At 39.1% G+C, this 21,322-nt stretch overlaps 1 protein-coding gene across 1 annotated transcript in view; it reads right to left on the bottom strand.

Annotated features, from left to right (window-relative positions):
* Positions 1–1,842: 1,842 nt before the first annotated feature.
* The window catches only part of COL4A5 (collagen, type IV, alpha 5), a 60,728-nt gene continuing 41,248 nt past the window's right edge, over positions 1,843–21,322 (bottom strand). The window contains exons 35-52 of the mRNA XM_009584801.1: positions 21,172–21,311; positions 20,096–20,222; positions 18,762–18,842; positions 18,084–18,182; positions 17,464–17,514; positions 16,460–16,645; positions 13,031–13,039; positions 10,729–10,737; positions 9,219–9,352; positions 8,737–8,809; positions 8,517–8,588; positions 8,025–8,153; positions 7,657–7,755; positions 6,120–6,332; positions 5,607–5,784; positions 4,903–5,017; positions 4,407–4,579; positions 1,843–2,843 (exon numbers count right to left, since the gene is read on the bottom strand). Of these exons, the coding sequence (XP_009583096.1) occupies positions 2,762–2,843; positions 4,407–4,579; positions 4,903–5,017; positions 5,607–5,784; positions 6,120–6,332; positions 7,657–7,755; positions 8,025–8,153; positions 8,517–8,588; positions 8,737–8,809; positions 9,219–9,352; positions 10,729–10,737; positions 13,031–13,039; positions 16,460–16,645; positions 17,464–17,514; positions 18,084–18,182; positions 18,762–18,842; positions 20,096–20,222; positions 21,172–21,311 (1,970 nt within the window). The 3' untranslated portion in view covers positions 1,843–2,761. The remainder of the gene's footprint in view (positions 2,844–4,406; positions 4,580–4,902; positions 5,018–5,606; positions 5,785–6,119; positions 6,333–7,656; positions 7,756–8,024; positions 8,154–8,516; positions 8,589–8,736; positions 8,810–9,218; positions 9,353–10,728; positions 10,738–13,030; positions 13,040–16,459; positions 16,646–17,463; positions 17,515–18,083; positions 18,183–18,761; positions 18,843–20,095; positions 20,223–21,171; positions 21,312–21,322) is intronic.

Below are 21,322 nucleotides of genomic sequence, written 5' to 3'. Positions count from 1 at the left end.
AAGGCTCTAATGTTCAGAAGAGTTTTTTACCTTTTTAATAATAAATCTGCAAACACAAGCTTTTACCTGTAGTTTAATATTTATATACTGATGGATAGCACCTAGAGGCCCCAACCAACATTTGAGCCCCCTCAACGTCTCTGCCCCAAAGAGCTTACAGTCTAAGCAGTCAAGAAGTAGGAGAAAATAATAACCATGCTTTCTTTTATAGATCAGTAACTCTGATCCAACACAGGCCAAGTGATTTACCTGCTCTAAGGCACAGAATGTGTGGTGGGAATTAAACCGACATCTCTTGAATCTCTGCTGCAGGTCTCGGTTAAAAGATGCTCCTTCCTCTCTAGACCACTTTTCTCTTAATAAAAATTAGCCCATTTGGAAATCTCAGCCTGAAGCTGTTTAAGGTTCAGGACTGTTCTCCAGGTCAGGGTGAGAGCTGCAGGAACAGAACAAAGAATGTATCTGTCAGAAGTGTAGCTACTTTACATATTTTCATTGTCTGTGGTCATCTCACATCCCAAAGATGTGCTACAAGACTAGCTGTTCTGGGTGCTATCTACCTTAGATTGGAATGGTATCTCCTGTCTTTTCAGTTCAGTGGGCTTTGTTTTACATGCTGCAAGAGAAGCCCAAATCTTAGAAAGATGCACTGTTTATGCACTACTAGAACAAACACGTTCTGCCCTTTTCCAGGTCCCCATATATACACTTCCTGTTGGCGAGCGCAAGACAGGTGCTGGTGGTAGGGAAGGCTGGGAGAGCTCTTTCCTCTGGGAGCTGCTTGACCTTAGCATCTGTTCTTCTGCTTTTTTGGGGCTAGGGATAGGCCGTTGTGTTCATTTTAGGTTTCTGAGGAGCCAGCAGTAAGATAAGTGTTTGTGTTTACAAGAAGAGACTTACTATTTTATTTCAGCTTTGGTAACTAGTTCTTGACTTGGAGGTAGCAGCAGGTTCAGTTTATTTCTATATGCATCAGCGAACCAAAATAAAATGAGTTGAAGGATGCACATTGCTTAATTGCCCACTCTCTACCAACATATGTAACTGCAGCTAATTGAAAAAAGACAAAGCTATTAATATTTTGCATTTTAAACTAAAGAACTTCAGTTTCATACTTAGTTGAAAGCTTTTGAAACCAGCACCAATCTCACTGTATAAATCACTGCCACCTGGTCCGTCACCAGTCCTATGTCTTGTCAAATGTGCATAAAACAAGGAGATTTCTGATGCTCCGTGTTTACAATGATAACTGAAAGGTAAGAATGAATAGCCATTAGCAGATAAATTACTTAACAGTAGTCAATAAACAAATACACTTCACGTGTATAAAGCAGTATGTTAATTCACAAGTTAAGTTGTATTGATAGTTGAGGTGGCAATATACAACGAAAATATTAAAAGTATCATCACTTGAAAAATAGTCTTGCTTTGTCAGGGAGCTCTGTTTATACATAAGGGTAAATGAAACAGCACTGACCATAGAAGCTGAACAGTCATGCATACAAAAAGTGATCACTTTTCAGCTATTGCACAAGTAGTGACACTCGTAAGACATACACAGTAGGATTCTTACAAAATGACATCAGAAAGACTGCATGCACCATCTTTCAAGGCCTTATGTGAACTATACATACACAAGAGTTGCTGTATACTGTAAATACATTGTGGATGTGTATAAATTCACATAAGATTAAAAGACTAATTTGTAAATAGGAAAAGATCTGTTTCCACCAGCTTATGCTTCATTTTATTCAGAAGGTTTCTTAGCATGTACGCTATTTTGGATAAAATGCATGACACTACTTCAGAGTAGCGGTTTCATGTAAGCATAATCTTACATGCTTTGGTAACTGGATATTCCCAAGGAACAGGTTTTGTTAAACCAAACTGATTACTAAAATGTGAATGTGACTTTTATTCAGAAAAGAAGGATATTGAATATGGCTAATAATTTCACGTATTTTCACAAGATCAAAAAAAAAAACCTTTTCAAACGGATTGGGATTTCTAAGCACAAATAAAACCACTGATAGCATGGTGTACAACATTTAAAACCCTGATCAAAATTACTTCAGAATAATTGTACATTTCCCAAATATATCAGGTTGGCAACTGAGGAAGGAAATGAAATATTAAATTAGTAAGTTGGCATAAGAGGGGTAAATTCTCTCTGTACCACAAGTTTCATAATAAAATACTGCCGTATGTTTTAATTTTCGACATAAGCATTTTTATATCAGAGTCTGGTTTGTTTCTAAATGACTGAAAGTTTCAACTAAAAAGGTGTTTACACAATATACACATTTCATTACTTACAAAGAGAAATAAGCTTAAAATTTCATATTAAAAACCTGGGATACAGTAGGGTTAGTAGCACCATGAAAAATGTTTTTCAAAACTGCAGTCTTGTTATTTTAAACATACTCAGTGCGTCATGTTTTTCTTTATTCTCTTGGTTGATCAAAAAGGTGCCATTTTGGTACAGGGAGAAAAATGAAAAAATTCATCTTCTGATCCTTTGTGAACCTCAAGTGTTCTTTTCTGTTTCCAAGAGGTCAATTCTTTCATCTTAGTCCTGTTGTCAAATACGTACCAAACAACCCTTAGTTTGGCACATGAGTGAGGTACACTTGAATTTGCATGGTTAAAACAGTTTGGATTTGTTTTTTCTTTTCTTTCTGCACAGTAGCACCATTGTTGCAGCTGGAAGACAGTGCATCTTAGGAATTTTCAACTGTTTTATAAAACATTCTCCAAGATGTTACGTCTTCTTCATGCAAACTTGACAACGACTAATACGCGTCCTCAAGTCTCCAGCTTTCAGTGTCTCTGACTGAGGTTTACTGGTTGACAGACACAAAGGTAAGGTTAGGTTAGCTTTTTCTTTGTTTACAGAACTGTTCCTTTAAACTTCTACTTAATTCACAGTTTAAGGTAACACTTAAGTACATAAGTGGGGAATTAGTCCTGTATTTGAGAGTTTTCCTTAAGAGTGATCTTTCTGTATGTCTTCAACACCAGGTGACAGATGCTCAGTTTTGTCCAGTGTCTCAGTGTACACAAGCTGTGCTAATCAACTACTTCAGTCTAGCATATGATGTAGCACAAACACCAAACCCGAGTGGAAGCTGGATTTTGTACATCTGAGACAGTATTTCTGGGGTCTTTGTTTGTAGCCTTTGGGGTTCTCAGTTGAAGGGTACTTTAACAACCCATAAAAAATACTGCTACTGTGAGATTTGTATTTAAGTGATGGCTCTACCAAACTATTTATTTATATTCTGAAAGGGTAGGGAGGTGGGAGATTAATATAACATATTTGTGTAATATGCATGTGCACAGAATAAATCCAGTTCTTAAAAGTTTCTTTTAGAAAAATAGAATAAAAAAGGAAGTTGTGTTTATGGGAAACAGAAAATAGTAGAAACAGAAAACTCAGAAGTGTGTGGTAGTTGTTAGTACTGTTCACTAGTTTTCACTAGTGAATTACTGGTGAATTACCACTGACCAACTACCCTGAAAACTTAGAGTTATGACTATTTAATGCACATTAAGTGTCATGGTTGTAGGTGTTACACAAAACCAACTTAGGGGCCACTATTGCTATATAACACAGTGCAGATTGCCAGCCCTGTACCATAAAGCTACCTTTTTCAATTTGGTGGCATTGGGAATATTTATGAGGTTTTTATCAGTACACAAACAGGACAGTAGCAATTTATTCTATGAAAGGAGATGATTTTTCAAAAAAAAAAATTATTTTGCTACTCAAGTTGAAAGGGAAAAAGTTTGAGGAGCTGAGAGACTCCAGCTGAAATGCTGACTGCAGAGAAGCTGAGGACAGAATGTCCATTGGCTTCCTTGCCGCTAGAACGTTATCCTAATTCTTCTGCAAAGTACTGGAAAAAATGCTTTCCGTGGAGGGTGTGAAACCTCCTTCACACAAGACTTTTAAAAACAGGTTATATGACCATCTGCCTTAAAAGGTTTAAGTAGAGTTGATCTTGCCCTTCATACCTGTCCCTTGTATGTCTGAGAACTACCTTTTAAAATATTTGACTCTATTGAAAGGCCTGGCAAGAAAAAAACCCAACAAAATTGATCTTTCAGGCTCCAAATACAGTAACTACAGTACGACTACTTTCAGAGAGGGTACTACTAAATGTGAATAAGAATTGACTAAAAAGAATCTGACTCCTTGCAAAACAGAATGTGCCCTAGCAAGTTTTTACATAAAATTAAAGGCGTACCAAGGAAACACTTGAAAAACTGGTTGTGAGGGGAAAACAAACTAAAGTATTTCCCTATACCCCTGTAAACAAATCTCTTTTGATCTTTGGAATAAATTCGGTTTCCAAAGCTTTCATTCTGGAATAAAGCAATATACAAGAAACAGGTTTTCTTACCTGAACATTTCTGACACCTCTACAGTTGCCAGCCAGAAACTATATGAATTGGCATAGTAATTACAAGTGCCACGACCATGGCATTCAATAAACGGAGCTGAGCGGAATTCTTCTAAACAGGATCCAGGCGATGCCAAGGCCTGTCCAGAGCCCTCTGCTCCAGCACTAGTGTGCTGGTGTAGGGGTGGAGGAAAGAAACACACAAACAAGAATCTTACAGTAGGTGCTAAAAATTAAATAGCACAGCATTCAACTACTAAAAGAGCCACTTTTCATTCTTGGTAGAACAATGCGGTGTGAGACACTTCCATAAATATCAGTTACACTGGGCTCTCTGTACTGGAAAATCACTGTTAATCTTGGCTACCATGGTTTTGGTCATTGAAGGTAAAGGCTTTTGAATGACAACCATTATAGTTTTTAACAAAGTCCTAAAGCAGCTAGTTGAGGACAAAAGTGGGTGCTAGTCACTTCTGGAGTAGGAGGCGGTTCTTACCATCATGAAAGAGTAACCAATCCAAAGGGAGTCCCAGCCTGGAGGACACGAAGGAATCTGAATGGTCTGACTGTGGACAGCTATCACCATAGCAGGAACTTCACACACAACACATCTGGACACGGGAAGTATCAGAGAAACACATGATATTAAAATATAATAGGAATATGTTTTATTAAGAATTCTTACACAGAGAAAGGGAGGAAAACTAGCCTGTGAGAGGCTGTCCTATTAATATTAAACTAGACTTCTACTTCTCACGTATTTTATAACTGCAATAAGACAGTATTTTGGAGTGCAAAATCTGCCTGTATTTCCACTAACAAGTGTTGGGTAAAATAATGAAGCAGTTCCTGAAAAAAAAATCTGGAAGCTCAAAGTCCCAAAGTGAATGCCTTAATCTTAGAGCTAATGGCTCTCATATTCTCTTTCCTGTCCATGGCGATCTGGCACTGCTGACTACATAGCTTCCTCAGTTGAGGAGAGTTCTTACAGCCTTTCAGCCTCTAATTATCACTACTGCATATAGACAGAATGTTTAAGACAATGAATAGTTTAAAACAAGCTATTTTCCTAGTATTTCCCAGAGCAAAACATGACAGATTCATCTCCTATTACCCAACCTGCACATTGGAAATACATGGATAAAATGTGCTATTTATCCAGATATTAAAGAAGAGAGCTGAGGGCCTGCTTTGTCTCACCGGCTAATGAATGGCTGGATGCTTTGCCCAGTCAGTGGCTCCATGCTCATCGGCATTGGCTCTGGAGTTGATAGCCAGTAGGAATAGTCATTCCTTGATGCAAAATTACAAACATTGTTGATGTTGCAGAACATGAAGGGCATGGTGCTGAAACGTCTAAGACAGCTCCCAGCAGTACCTACGGAGTAAGATACATAAAATGTGACAGCAAAGTTTTCACTTAATTGCTTTTTATAGCAATTTTTGAGAACAGTAATTGTGTATTCTTCCTCTCCACCTGAGTGCACAGCATGTGCTATCAAATTGTCACATGTGGGAAAAACTTAACTTCTCAGTTTTGGTTTACATTCTTTCATCCGGAATTAAAATGTGCAACCTCTGGAGGTAGTAGATCTCAGTATGCAATCCTCATCCTCATCTAAGTAATCTTTAAGACTGTCAGAGAACCAGAGCTTTTGAAGAAGCAGCTATACCCTCTTTCCCCTTAAAGACAGAGCATACAAAATATCTCACCCAAATCCTGGCCATGTGCTCTCTCATTTCCTTGCACATAGAGAAGAGAGAATCCATCATATATTCTTGATGTTCCTTGTGGACATAGTGGTGTATCCCTCGTCTGGCTGTGCCGAGTTATAAGGAATCCGTGAGCAACAGAAGCTGTTCCAGGAGGACCGGGTGGGCCTTGTAAGCCATCAGGACCAGGAGGTCCCTGTATCCCTCGTGAACCTGTTCACATGAGAGAAACACAACACACAGTATTTATTAACACCATTTCTTGCTCTTTTAGGACTAATGTAGCTCTGAAAAGGTAGCATGGTCTTGTGATTAAGATGCTTGTGAGTTGGGGGACCTGGTATCTGCTAACACTATCTTCCTCAAATTATTTTTTTCATGTAAGCTTGGTTAAATCACTGAGGCTGTCACAGCTAGTTATTATAAAATAACAATGCAACTTCCCTGTGTTGTAGGGGTATTGTGAAGTTAAATACATTCAGAGCTGTGAGGCACTAACATAGCAACTACAGTGGACATGACAGCCACTGGAATGAGTCCAAATCAGCTTCCCCCTTCCAACACATATTAATCTGTCTATGCAGCTTAATAAGATAATGTTGAAACATCTTGCTCAAGATCACAAAATAAACGGCAGAGCCAGAAACAGAAGCAAGTCTTACTTTAGGGCATGCTATGGTAACACCTGAGCCAAAGTCCACCAATACGAATAGAAAAGCTGCAGTCAGTTTTGGAGTAGGTTACAAAAAGTGGAAATAGGCTAGAACAACCTTGAATGAGAACAAGAATGAGTCATGTGACTGCAAAAGGTAGCGGAAAAGGCATTTGTTCTTGAACAGCAAAAATATCAGGAAATGTAACTACAAATATTTAGACTATGTTATTCCACGGTCATTATTACTTAATTTTTTTCACTAAAATAATGCTAACAGATTTCATAGAGCTACTCAGAGGAAAAGGAAAAAAAGGCATTAAGGTTTCTTGTACTTTTTAACTGTTTAAATTCTAATACTTTTTCTCACAAGTTGCAATATATAGCTACTTAATATGTATCATCATCTTTAGAAAATTGTCCCAGTGCCTAGTCTGATTTCCTTTCTCAAATCATAATTCAGTAATTCTAAGCAATAGCTGCATGGTAACCCGACCTCTGCCTTTGGTGAAATTCTCTCCTTTATGAAGTCTGCTTTTCCCCATTCATGATTTCCATGCAAAATTAAAATTATTTTATTAATCTCTCTCTTCTGTTTCTTACTATCTTCATTATCTCCTGTGCATCATCTGTGCTGCAAAGGGGATGCCATTAAGCTTGAGATAAAGCACTCTACAATGTTACGCGGCAATGTATTGGGTCCACGAATATTCCAAACCAAAGTATGTTCAGCTGCTTGTAATATTTTTGCATTAAAAAAATCCTAAAATTTTGATTTTATTATTATTCCCATGAGGCAAAGATCTTACTTTCCAGTATTAGCCTGCACTCACAAAAGGGAGCATTTCTTTTTTCCACTGGGTCCTCACAGGATAAACACCATACCTGGTTGGCCTGGAAGACCCCTCTCTCCTTTACGTCCTGCTGGACCATCAAAACCAGGTAGTCCGTCTCGCCCTGGGTCACCAGGAAGACCGATTGGACCTAGAATAGACAAACACAGAAGTGAAATAAAAGCTCTTGAAATCTCACTACAGAAGTCTTTAAATTGTCTGGGACTTATCTATTGTTTCTTCATAATACATTAGACCAGAACAGACCATTAAAACAGATTTATATGGTAGAACCCTACGTTTATCTATTAATTCTTGCTGAATTCAGTAACTTGTCTCTGCAGCCTATGTGACTCGCATTGCAACCTGCAGTCAGCTATACTTCTTAGTGATTTTCTCTGCAGCCACCTAGGATCATACCTGGCAATCCCTGTGGCCCTGGCAATCCAGGGGGCCCTTTCGACCCAGGCTGTCCTGGAGGTCCCGGGGGACCAGGGTCACCTTTGACAACAATGCTTCGTCCAATGGTACCTGGTAAACCTGGTGGACCTGAGAGAAACCAAGGTGGAGCAGAGCATTAGAAACAGTTTCTGTTACTCTTTATTGCAAAGTCAGAAGCCAAGAGCCCTTACCAATGCAAAGAATAAGTGTATATATAAGGCAAAAAAGTGCTCTTGGTGACCCACCACAAAGGACAGCTCTTGCAGGGATTAATCCATGTAGACTGGATACAGAGTGTAAAACGTGATAGGGTTACTTGTAGGGCTAAGAAGTATGGCCTGGAATTGTGTTTAAGCTGTTGCTCACTTAACTACTTTCATTGCTGGCTGAGACTGACCCAGTCCTACATCTGTGTAACAAATTCTACTGGCAGGGAGCAAAAGTGACAATAACGCTACCCAGGAGTCCTACCTGGTGGGCCTGGCAGTCCTTGACTGCCTGTGAGGCCAGCGGGTCCTGCAGGTCCAGTGGGACCCTTCATACCTGAAACATCAAATTCACACAGTTACACAGTGAAAGAACATGCTGTCTTACAAAATCTGCTGCAGGAATGGCCAAAATCAGGCTTCTTTTCTCCCTGAGGGGCTGTTACTGTATCTGGAGGTTTTCACTTGAAATGCTAGTTAAATACCTGGGAATCCTGGAACGCCTGGAACCCCGGGGTCGCCCTTCATTCCATTCAGACCTGGACGACCAGGATCCCCCTGAACAGAACAGCTTCACGTTATTCACTCATCTCCCTCAGCAGTTTCAGAAAAACAGATAGAAAAGGTGGCTGGGGGAGAAATAAGCACTCTTTGGGTCTGTGAACTAGTACTTTGAAGGGCTGAGGCCATGCATTCTGCTCACTGCAGTGGGTGCTGTCGGAGAACGCTGTAACATGAAGTGTGCAGTGACAGCTCCAGCTCCCACAGGAATATAATGGGGGACATCCTGCCCAGGTAGTGGGAGATAATTAAGGAAAAGACCCTCTTACTTGCTACAAGACAGGATGTTAGCTACCACATTTTGGCTTTTATTTTACTATAATAAACTGCATATTCCACCCAAATATATTCCATTTTTATTGCATTTAAAAATAAACTAGAGGGAAAGCTCCATTTCTTGTCCTACCTGGCGTCCAGGTGGTCCTTGATCTCCCTTTTGACCAGTCAGGCCAGGTGGGCCAGGTTGACCTGGGTTCCCTTTTTCCCCTTTCAGTCCTCCACTACCTGGTGGCCCTCGTGGACCTTCTGGGCCTGGTGGACCTTAACGTTGCAGAACAAATATGCATATATCAGTACATATCAACCATTCTCCCCAAGTTTGTGCCTTCAGTGTAAAAAAAAAAAAATTAAAGATATTTTGGCTTGACTTCCCAGCTCTATTTCAATGCTGAATTCAGGATAAACTAAAAGGAAAACAAATAGAGGGATTATTTGCACTACCCAAATCAGGAACCAAGGCTCCTTATCTAGCTGATGAAGAGAAGCAGGTCTTTCCGGAAGGCAGTGCAACTCACCTGCGTTAGAAGCTTACCAGCGACCAGACCGGTGCCTTTAGTAGGAGCCAAGAAACCCAAAATTAGATGGTACAAATATCCCCTCTGCTGACCTGCGTTAGATTCACCATCTCTTAAGTGCTATCTTAATAGACTGAATTCCTTTTGAAAGCCAGCTCAACAATGTAAAATATTGCTGCTTTTTTTCCTGTTAGAATTTAACATACCTATTGAGGAGCCCAGTATATACTGTCTACTGACTGCTGGGCAGCAGGAAGCCTATCATTCTGCCTTGCCTAAATACTAATCTGAGTTGCAGAAACTTTCTTATGTTGAATGACTCTCCCTCCAACTGACTTCTCTATCTTTAGTAGAATTATGCTGTGTAAATCCAATAGAGGAACTGGGCTGGTCTTTAAATATTTTCCTTTTGCTATAGCCACATTAATCCAAAGCAAAGCAGTGGATTTAAATGAATCTTGGGTATTTGGAGAACTGAAAAATGAGACCCCCACCTTTATGACACCATCGAAATAGAAGGTTACTGATATTAATTTGTGGCAAAACAAATTGTATGCTAGTGCAGCAACAGCTAATAACATTTTACAAGTTAGATCTCATAATTGGATTAACAACAGGATCTCTTTGCAGGACAGTGCTCTGACATTCTCCCCTATAGTACAACAAATCTAGTTACATTTATGAGTGTGCTGGATTTTCAATTCTTCTGCAACCTCGAATAATTTAACATCTCCTTTGACATCCCGATAGTCTATATTCAGTGGATAAATTTGATGAGCTGTATTTCTGCATGCAAATCTGAGTATAGAATTCCTTCCAAAATTTTTCTTTTTAAATCAACAGCAAATTTGATTTCACACATATCCTGTAGCAATTTCAGCTACAGAAAACATCCCATCATGCAAGGATTTTTTGTGTTCATTTTGCTCTTTTATACTGGTCCAGTACTGTACACATGCAAAATAATAACAGGTTACCACCTGAGGCATGCTAATCAAACACATACGATCTGCAGGTAGCCATAGTCCCTAAAAAGATAATCACAGAATTACAGGAAAACATCCGTTTCTTTTACATCAAGTGCAACGCAGTAAAATAAATTGACCGAGTTAAGAGTCTAACCTGGAGGACCTGGAAGGATCAGAGTTCACCAAAGCCCAATGATCGATGTTAGAAGGGTCAGACATCACACAGTACAAAACAAGATTACTAGTTAGAAATAGTACAGATGACAGCATATACACTACAAAACAACCCATTTCACCAGCATATTTTGTATTTACAATATAATCCACATGCATGCATAAAACCATACATGAATACACGATATGTATTTTCAGATACAAGTTATTCTGGTGACTAGGCTCTACTAAGACTAATTTGACACTTCATTTAACAGCAAACTTAAAGCTTTACTAAAGAATGTGTTATTGCTTTAACATTACAGCTGAGGCCTGTGACTGGTTAGTCCTACTCACAATGGGGTTTGGACTATGTAACCATTTCACTGACAATATTCAAGATCACACGGCCTGGAGCTTGGCAAATATTCAGGTAAATTGTGAGTGACCACTTACTCTTGAGCAAAATTCTGCTTTGGGCAGGGGGGAAGTGTGATTAACAGAAGGACTTAATCACTGCTAATCAGGTATGAGCCTCAACTATCTGTGAATACAATTCTAGGACTGAAAAGTAGGCTTATACCCTCTTCAAAATGGTAAGCAGGATTGACATGGATCAAAAGGGCTGCAAATGCTATAAGCAAAAAATACAGCAGAACTTACAAATTTAGAATTTGTTGTCTTTACTGTTGGCATTATTTTTTCTCGATAAAAATACCCCAAGACACTAATTTACCTGTTTAAGGTTATTATGGAGAATGGCATGTGATAACATCCTTAGAAAAATCATTTAAACGTCTTCTTTCAAAAGGTAAGCTGGTTGTCCCTACCATGCTCCTGAATTAATACGTATTTCTGCTCCTGTGCCACTTGCATCTTTCGTCAGTGAAATGATTTAAATATATCAACATATCACCATGCAATTTACAGCTAAAAACTACAATAAATACACATCACGTTTACCTCAATGCACTATTTCTTACATATCTGGTAAATTATTTTAAATACTAACTGTAATACAGTTGTTAAAAATAATGACATGGACATTTCATTGTTACTGTTAAGTACTTATAAACTATATTTCACTGTTAGATAAGTTTTGCTATGATTTATAAATCTGTCCTATACTTGCTGATCATTGAATTCTGGCTGGGCAGAGTCACAGGGTGGAACAAAACGTGAAGCAATTGAAAAGTTCCTCTCAGCATGCCCATGATAGTAGCCCTCTTTGAAAGTGTGATTACTGCTTGTGTGGCCACAGTTTAATTAAAAGGTAAAACTACATTCATTTTTTTACATGACTGCATAAAGCTAGGATTCAAACATCAGGGGCTACCACATTTGCTACCTCACAGTGCTTAGGACAGCACACTAAAAACTAAAATGTATTCCTTTATTGAATTTTGATGATGGCAGTTCTTTGCTGCCTGAAAGTCATCATAGCAAAACCTAAAGACATCATTATTATTAAATAGATATACCAAGTCATTTTCAATCTAGACACAGATGTTAAAAATCTTCCCAAGAGCTGTCTTGTGCTACATGCGGATGTGTTAAAATTACGATAAGCTTGTGAAAATGACCATGTTCTTACCAATCCTGTTCCACTGCCCTAGTGTTAGGGAGGGGAGGGCTGTATGCTTCATTTTCATTAAATACATGTTAAAGGAAGAGCTTTCCTCATTTCCTCTAAATGTGCTGGTGAAGCAAAACAATGGAAATAAGGATTTCTCTGCACTCGAAAGTTACAATGCTCTAAGTTGGGAATGTAAAGCATCACTGTTACTCTGTATAAATTTTCCTACGGACATTGTTGGTATAAAAGAAGCATCTGATTTATTTAAGTCACTTGAGAGTGTCCAAAATCAACAGCAGCAAGTGTTACAAAAATGAATACTGTCATTTGCCCAAGCTGCAAAACACAATTACACAGCAAAGACATGGGAGGACAGCGCAATATACTTTTTTTTTTTTAAAAGATTAAAAACAGTATATATTTTTTTCAACGGCACTGAGAATAAATATGCTAAAACAAGTTTCACAGTTGGGGACACTTTATAAAAGCCTTGCAAATCTGGACCCACATGATGTTCCACCATGGGGAGAGTAACACTATGTCCTTCCAATGTCGGTCCTACAACAACATGGAGGAAGAGTCTGAAAGCCAACTCTGAGCTTTTCTTTTCTACCACAAATTAAAAGGTGTGTCTGAAAAATGACTCAGCATATCTACATTTAGACAGTACAAAAGTATATACATTCATTTTCATGCAAAGTTACTATTTTGGAGTTAAGGGGCTAACCTGAGGGACCTGGGAGTAGGGGGTCAGAGTTCACCAAGGTCATCATTAGAACAAGGGGAAAAACATCAAAATTGTTAGAAATATCAACAAGCTAACATATTCAACTAAACCTTTCTTTTTAGATTTAGCTCAATATTCCTTTACGTACAGTATGCAAAACACCAAACTATTATTATTCATAGCAATGAAAATAGACATGTGGAGTAACAGCAATGTTGTGTTGCCCTGGAAATTGGCTTAATTTTATAATCGATTAATACATCTGTCCCAACACCATCTATTAACGTTTGTTTTAGGGGCAACTCAACTGAAGTCAGAGAGCTACACCATGTTTGACTTCATCATTTTTACTAATCTTAGAATATACCCAGAAGTCAACAACAAACAGTATACGCATACAGCTTCTGGTTTTATTTATGTCCCTAGAACAGGGGTAATTTGACAGTCACACAGCTGCTTTTATGACTAGCAGCCTTATGTTGAAATGTTACAAAATCAGCATCCCAACAATAGACTGTGTTATCATTTGAAACAAAAGGCTGGAGTGCTGATTGTACCAGAACTGCAATAATAGTTTGGTTTATCCACATTAGTTCACGCATAACTGAGCAAAACAAATGCTTCACTTTATACATTGCATGCAACAAAAATGGAAATAAGAGAAAGAACGAAAGAGAGAGAGAGAGAGAGAGAGAACATGGCTGAGCAGAACCTCACTGGTTGTTTCCCTCTGCCAATGCTCATAAAAAACTGCACAAAATGAGTCCCACCATTCCTCTACCTCCCCCGCTGATGAGAGTCAGTAAGCACCTGATTTATAGACAGAAGTGTAAACAGGATGAGAAGCTTCATAAAAACACCAATGCTACAGCAGATCATAGAATCTCAGTTGGTACTTTTATTATACATCAGGAGCTGTTTAGCTGGTTTACTTTTTTTTTTTTAAGAGTTTGGAGATATCCTCTGTATAAGAATCTTTTAAAAATGAAAGCCTATACTCATATGGACCAATCAGCTTCCTGTGCCAAAATGTTAATTGCTGTACCACTCTACATACAGAAGAAATATATTTGGCAGATTTTCACATCTAGGATGTCTTATCCCTTCACTCCCTTCATCTCTTATCCCTTCACTCCTCCCACTTGACCCAGCTGCAACTCTAACCGCAGTGAGCACAACTGGGATTACTTGTCCCATACTCCTACCTGCCAGTGAGCACCTAGGCAGAAAAGGACAAGGCCACACGGAAAGTGGAAAGCAAATTAGGACTACCAACTTGCTGCAGGGATGCTCCACTGACTGGTTAGAGCCCCTGGGGCACAGCAGGGAGTAAGTTCCTCCAGGAGAAAGGGGGCAGGCATGCACTCCTCCTTGCACTAACCAAATAGGAAACCAGGAAGAAATTGCGACTGGCTGTGAATTATTAACCCACTGGGTTGTTCCACACTAGTCACATAAAAAGTAGGTTTAGGATACAATCCAATTCAAGCATTTTTACTAGGACTGAAAGAAAACCTCATTACACTGGCAAACAGCACCCCAGTTTTAAGGTGTTATAAATTAAAACGAAATGTTGTTTATAATGACCCATTTTTTTAAATGCACCGTTAGTATGGATAGTTCATAGCCTACTCTGCACAAGAGAAAAGCTCATACTGTCATTGAGAATAATCAAATATTATTCAATTCCAATTCTAGTGAATATATTTTGATAAAATTCCATTCTAAAAATGTTTTTAAATAGGATTGCCTCCTCCTGTATAAGAAGCAAACATGAGGAAAAAAACGAATCTTAAAATCTTTCCAAGTGTGTCCTGCAAAGCTAAACTCTCCCTTGATACCTAAAAATGAACAATACATGTGTAGCAGCTATTTTACAAATGCACTAACTCAAAACTAACTTTCTGTTATTCAGAGATTTCTTTCGGAAAAATCTGAGGTCAGAGTTTGAGGGCAGTGAATAAAAATATTAATTCTGCATTTATACGCAAAGAAAAAACCGTAATCAACCAATAGCTTGGTTTGAAAGTAGTCTCCTTTAAGGAGAGTATCAAGCATGTCAAGTGAAATGAGTCTTATTGGTGGCAAAGTACTTACAGAATAGAATCATAGAATCATTAAGGTTGGAAAAGACCTCTAAGATCATCAAGTCCAACCGTTAACCCAACACCACCATGCCCACTAAACCAGGTCCCTAAGCGCCTCATCTACACGTCTTTTAAATACTTCCAGGGATGGTGACTCCACCACTTCCCTGGGCAGCCTGTTCCAAGGCCTGACCACTCTTTCAGTAAAGAAGTTTTTCCTAATGTCCAGTCTAAACCTCCCTTGGCGCAACTTGAGGCCATTTCCTCTCGTCCTATCGCTTGTACTTGGGAAAAGAGACCAACCCCCACCTCACTACAACCTCCTTTCAGGTAGTTGTAGAGCGCGATGAGGTCTCCCCTCAGCCGCCTCTTCTCCAGGCTAAACAGCCCCAGTTCCCTCAGCCGCTCCTCATCAGACTTGTGCTCCAGGCCCTTCCCCAGCTTCGTTGCCCTTCTCTGGACACGCTCCAGCACCTCAATGTCCTTCTTGTAGTGAGGGGCCCAAAACTGAACACAGTATTCGAGGTGCGGCCTCACCAATGCCCAGTACAGGGGCACGATCACCTCCCTACTCCTGCTGGCCACAAGGTACAGCAATAAGCTTGAGCCAGAGCTGTGACAGGTTCTTTAAAGTTAGATTTTTCAAGAGCAGTATCTAAATAGAAATAAACATTCTATGACACAAAATATAAATCAAATTCTTATACATGCCAGGGAGTTGCTCAGCAATGTTACCTCAGTATAGTGTTTTTTTCATTCCCAGAATTAGTTGGTGCAGGAACAAAATGCAAACATGGAATGGAAAGACGAACACGGCATGATGGTGCACTGAGTCCATGGGAGCCACGTGACACAATGGAGCAATGACTTATGTTACATGACACGAAGATGAAGAGGCAGCTATCCAATTTGATCATGCTGTGATGCTAGCGTGAATTTGATTTTCATGACTCTTAAAATGATGGGGTTTGTTACTTTTGGTTTTTTGTGCGCGATGACATTTGCTGATCACGTGACAATACTGCAAAGGTATCAGATATTCAAAAGTCGATATCGTGCTTGCTAGATTATTACTGTGACAGCATGCGGAGAATCTCCCGTTTATTAACGCATTGGATTTTTGCTGCCAGGTATCAGAAATTAATAGAAACTGAGGCTGTTTTATTTTTAGATACTGTTATGTTTGGCAACAAAACCCTCTGGTTGCCCACAAACATTAAGACCTATGCCATGAGGCTTGAACTTATCATCCAAATAAACTGAGAAAGTTTAAAGGCTGATAACCTACCAGCAAAATATGAAAGTACTGGCAGATATTGATAGGTATGGATCATGCTCTTACCTGGCCTTCCTGGAACGCCTGGTGGGCCAGGACTACCTTTAGGACCTTCCAGAGGTGGCCCTGGTAATCCTGGTGGACCTGGTGGACCCTGTAGACCAGGGAATCCCTGGAAACCTGGTTCTCCCTTCAGTCCTGGAAGTCCAGGGGGCCCTGGTGGGCCAGGTAACCCCAGTTCTCCTTTTTGCCCTGTAAAACCAAACAGCCACGTTTATGAATATTGTTACAAATTGATATGCAAAAAAGTCCAAATGTCAATCTGCAGAGCCATTTCTCTCTCTTGCAGAAGGTGCAAGTCTGGCCACAACTCACCTCATTTGCGCAGCGAGACAGTATAAAATTGGTCTAACATTCAGAAAAGAGTTAGGGCTAATAATTCTTGCAGAAGAAAGTGCTATAGCTTCTGACATGTTAAAAGGTCTAAGTCTCACTTTACTACTCAGTGATGCTGTAATTCATAAACATCCTCTGAGTGTGCAATGCTTTCATGAGCTTTTATATACCTGTAAAGAAATCTGTCAATATTAAGACTTCATCATTTTTTTGAGACACTGCTGAAAGTTAAGACATACTTGCAAAATTTTCAAATAAGCTTGAGGAATTTAGGAGCTTTAATGCTACTGGAAAGTAATATAACTTAGGTTGTGAAGTTGCTTTTGAAAATATAGCAAGCAGCTATATTTTCAAAGCAGCTTCATTTGTCATCTGTTGTATGAATGCTTTATTTACTGAGACAAATCAGCAAAGTTCCACACAATGCGGTAGACTATTATCCTGTGTGGATTTATCTGTCTGCATAATTGCTAATTTACAAAATTCAGTAGTCAGTAATGAGTGTCTCTATTACCTTGGTTAATTGAAAATGGTCTGCTGAGGAAAAAAAAAGTATTTTAGCTGTTGCTATGGCATTCATTTGTTGCAGAACATACAACATGCCCTTCTTTTTTTGGTGTATAGATATATTCTACATTAAACCTTTTTAACAAAGAACTACAGAGAAACTTTACCTGACAATCCTGGGAGTCCTGGAGGTCCTGGGCGCCCAAAACCTGGAAGACCTGGAAAGAAACAGATTCAATAATGAACATTTAGCTTTCAAGTCTCCAGGAACAGCTATATGAGGCTGAGAATGATGAAAGTGCAGTTCATCTAAATCTGATTCCTTGAGACTATCAGGATTCTCCTTCGCTCACCAGTCTACACCAAAGCTAGAGGTTTTGCTACTAAAATGCATCTGTAACTTTCATAAGTATTTCCATCCATTCACAAGATGCTCTTTCAGGTTTTGAGAGTTAATACATTTGCATTTTTGGTTGAGGTTCTAGCTTTAAGGCAGACATTACACCGTTTATCCATTCTGTAACTGAAACGAAGCAATACAGCTACCGTGGAATACAGGAATAGGGGCTGGTGTTGAAGTCAGGTAATAAAAATCTAAGACCCGACTGAATTCTTGTCCTGTGCTTCACTGGCAGTTTGACAGCACCCTTTGTGAACCATTCAGCGGCTGGGAACCACAGAAGCAGCTTTGAAGGTATATGGGCAGTTATAGGAAAAATAGAATAGAGAAAGCAGGACATCACAATGCAGAGTGAAGAGGAGAAAACAAACAGGAAGGATACCTGACCTGGTTCACCCTTCTGACCAGCTGGTCCAGGGATACCGTCTCGACCAGGCTGTCCCTTCTCCCCTGAAGGACCAGGAGGGCCAGGACGACCAATATCACCTAAAAGGGGGATACAACACATTAGCACAGTAATGCCTAACCTGCAATAAAAAACAAAGCAACCTTCCCCGCCTCCCCACCATCTGAATCTGAAGGTATAACAATGTAATAACAAATTCATGAGGGTGTAATCTTAAAATTAAAGCCTTTCTCTCTCTCTCCCTCTCCGCCTGACAATTTAGAAAAGGCTTTTAGGCCTGTGACCTTTTAAGCAGTTGATGTTTGCTAAAAATAATGTAATGGTTCCCTTTAGGATAAATTAGAATTTTGCTCCTATAAAAACAGGTTAGACCACTGGAGTACTTAACATAAATAAAGCTGATAAATACTGAAACAGTTAACTTCTTGTTTCAATAGCTAATGATATGACTATGACAGCAGACACAAGTCATCAAGAGAAATTTAAAACTTTCTTTTCTGATCAGTTTCAGTGAACTAAGTGTGTGCAATGATGTTTGAGCATCCATATACATATAGGTGCATTTTCATGATGTTAAAAAGATAAGAAGATAGGAAGTGGCTTCGTATGTTATGTTTTTCACAGAAGCAGCTGACCTTTGCTTCACTGTTCATGCTCACCTACTGGCCCAGGTGGTCCAGGCAGGCCAGGATTACCTGGAGGCCCCTCGATACCTTTTGGTCCTGGAATTCCTGGCGTTCCTGTAAAGTACAGGCATTTCAATCAAATTAAGCACCAAACTGGCTTTTCAGCAGATCTTGAAATGCTATAATCTGAGATGCCCTGAGTAACAAATGAGCTAATTATATCAAGATACTGTATTTATGCTCATTTTGCAGATTTACAACTGATTAAGGAGATGAATTATAAAGCAAAGAACGTACAGAAACAAAACATACTAGCACAACTGTCCTTACTGCTACTCTCAAGGCTCTGTCTTCTTAATTATTGAGTGCCAGTGGCCAGACACAGTGAGTCTGGCAGCCTGCTAGGAAATTACCATTTTAGAGACAGCTGTTTCTGCTTGACAACAAAGTGAAAGTATTATGAACTGTGGCTGGCTAGTCCTTTCCCAGTCCTCTTTTCCTTTCCTGAAAAAGGATCTTAATAAAAATGGTCTTAGTTAAATTCTCACCCCTACAGCATGAACTGAGTGGGCGGTAGGAAAAACAATCGATCCATTGCAGTATATATGTTCTGAGGAGAATCTGAGCCTGGTCAAGGTAGTGTCTCAATACACCAGTTTGACTGTTCACAGTCTTTCAGGCATGACATGAATCAGAGGTTAAGAACTGTCAGGTTCATGGCCAGGTTTTGTTCTCCTCTAAGCTTCCTGCTGCCATGACTACAGTTATAAATTCCCTAACTTCCTACGTTAAAGCAGCTCAAACATGCTTGTAGAACAGCCTTTATTGCTGCAAATGCAGCATAGGTAAAAACCTTGTTTCTTTAAATTGAAAATGAAAGAACATATACCCATGAACAATCTCTATTAATATTTCTAAGAGTAAAGTGCAAAGCCTAATTTCATTATGTTTCAGGAAGAGATTTCTCTTTAGAACATATTTTTAGACAATAAATGCTGTTAAAAAAGCCCAGTTTTCCTGATGACACTTTTTATTGATTCATGAAAGAAAAATATGGAGCCAAACACAGGTATTTTGTGGGTCAGAGAACATGAGAGTCTGACTGTTGTGGGGAGTGGAGGGCATTAGCTAACACAACTGCTACAACCCCTCAGAGCAGATGAATAATTTCAGAAGGCACTCTTAAGTTATGCATTCACACACTTAGTCCTGCAGTGACAATTCCAACAGCACACAGCTTAGAAGCAGCAGACTGCTAGAAACTTTGAAAGAAGCTGCAACCCTCCACCAATTACCCACTGTCTTTAGATGTATATGCCAGTATCGGAGAGTAAGAGGGAAAATTAAGAAATCCTGTTCAGAATTACCTGGGAATCCAGGAAGACCTGGTTCTCCTTTTGCACCTGGATTGCCCGGAAATCCAGGCAAACCAGGATTTCCAGCTATACCTTTACTGCCTGGACTACCTGGGTATCCAGGCAAACCAATATCACCCTAGAAAACATTAAGCAGAAATAAGAATCCAGTCTTTGTAAGATGAATAAGCCCTTCTTGTATGTTCCCAGTCTTACCATCACAAAAAGGTCACCATTATATTGTGTACACTTCTCCTTATATCCAGTTAATGTTAACCATCTCACACAGAAAATTAATTGGAAATAGCAATTGTAAAGATTTAAACAGTTTTCCCCTACAATTTTGTATACAGAGTATCATAGTTTTTCCTCAGAACTGGCCTACATTGAAGAAAAAAGTGTTATCTCTTCTTTCAGAAGAGACAGAGATTTTTACCCCATGATAATGCAGAAGAAAAAAAGAAATCTGTGGAGCTTTAATCACGCAATGTTTTTGCTAAATTAATTGCTGCTCAAAATCAACTGTAAGGAATTAGTGAAGGCTGTTAGATATCTGTAGGTCTTTTTGTCACTTTTTTGTGGGTAACAGAAAGGATGATATAGGTAAATGATAGTGCAAATATTTTATATAGACTTAAAAATTTTAAGCAGCAGTAATCATGATATATCAGCTCCTTAGTAATTTATTCTTAAATGCATATTGTCTTAATTTTTTTTAGAATTAACTACATAATTAGACATGGGAACAATGTTATTAATTGTATAAATCCCTACCAACTACCAAAATGTCAGCGGGTGTCACAGTGCAGACTTGGCCACTAACTGAACCCAACTTGAAAGGTCTGGTAAACAATCTTCTCCTTTAATCAGATTAAATTATATATAAATATTTTCACCTTTAAATTTAGAAATTTTTGCTCGCACCTGAAAAGAACAAACCACAGTCAACGCTGCTTGTTATTAATATATTTATATACATATTTACAGTTATACATAATAAAATTAATTTATATTTTAAAAAAAAAAAAAATCAACACAGAATCTAATTTCCTCATGGAATTTTCTGTTGAAGAATTTTGTAAGTGTACCTTTGGTCCAGGGATACCAGGAATACCAATGCCTGAAAGACCAGGATCACCTTTCTCCCCTTTCAATCCAGGAAATCCTGCAGGTCCAGGCTGCCCTGGACGTCCTGCTATTCCTTGGCTGCCTTTAATCCCTGGGGGACCTGTCCAAAAG

This window comes from Fulmarus glacialis, unplaced genomic scaffold (assembly GCF_000690835.1).
Source record: "Fulmarus glacialis isolate BGI_N327 unplaced genomic scaffold, ASM69083v1 scaffold35429, whole genome shotgun sequence".
Taxonomy (NCBI): Eukaryota; Metazoa; Chordata; class Aves; order Procellariiformes; family Procellariidae; genus Fulmarus; species Fulmarus glacialis.
The sequence above is the reverse complement of the archived record's forward strand: the minus strand, read 5'-3'. Positions and strand labels throughout refer to the sequence as shown.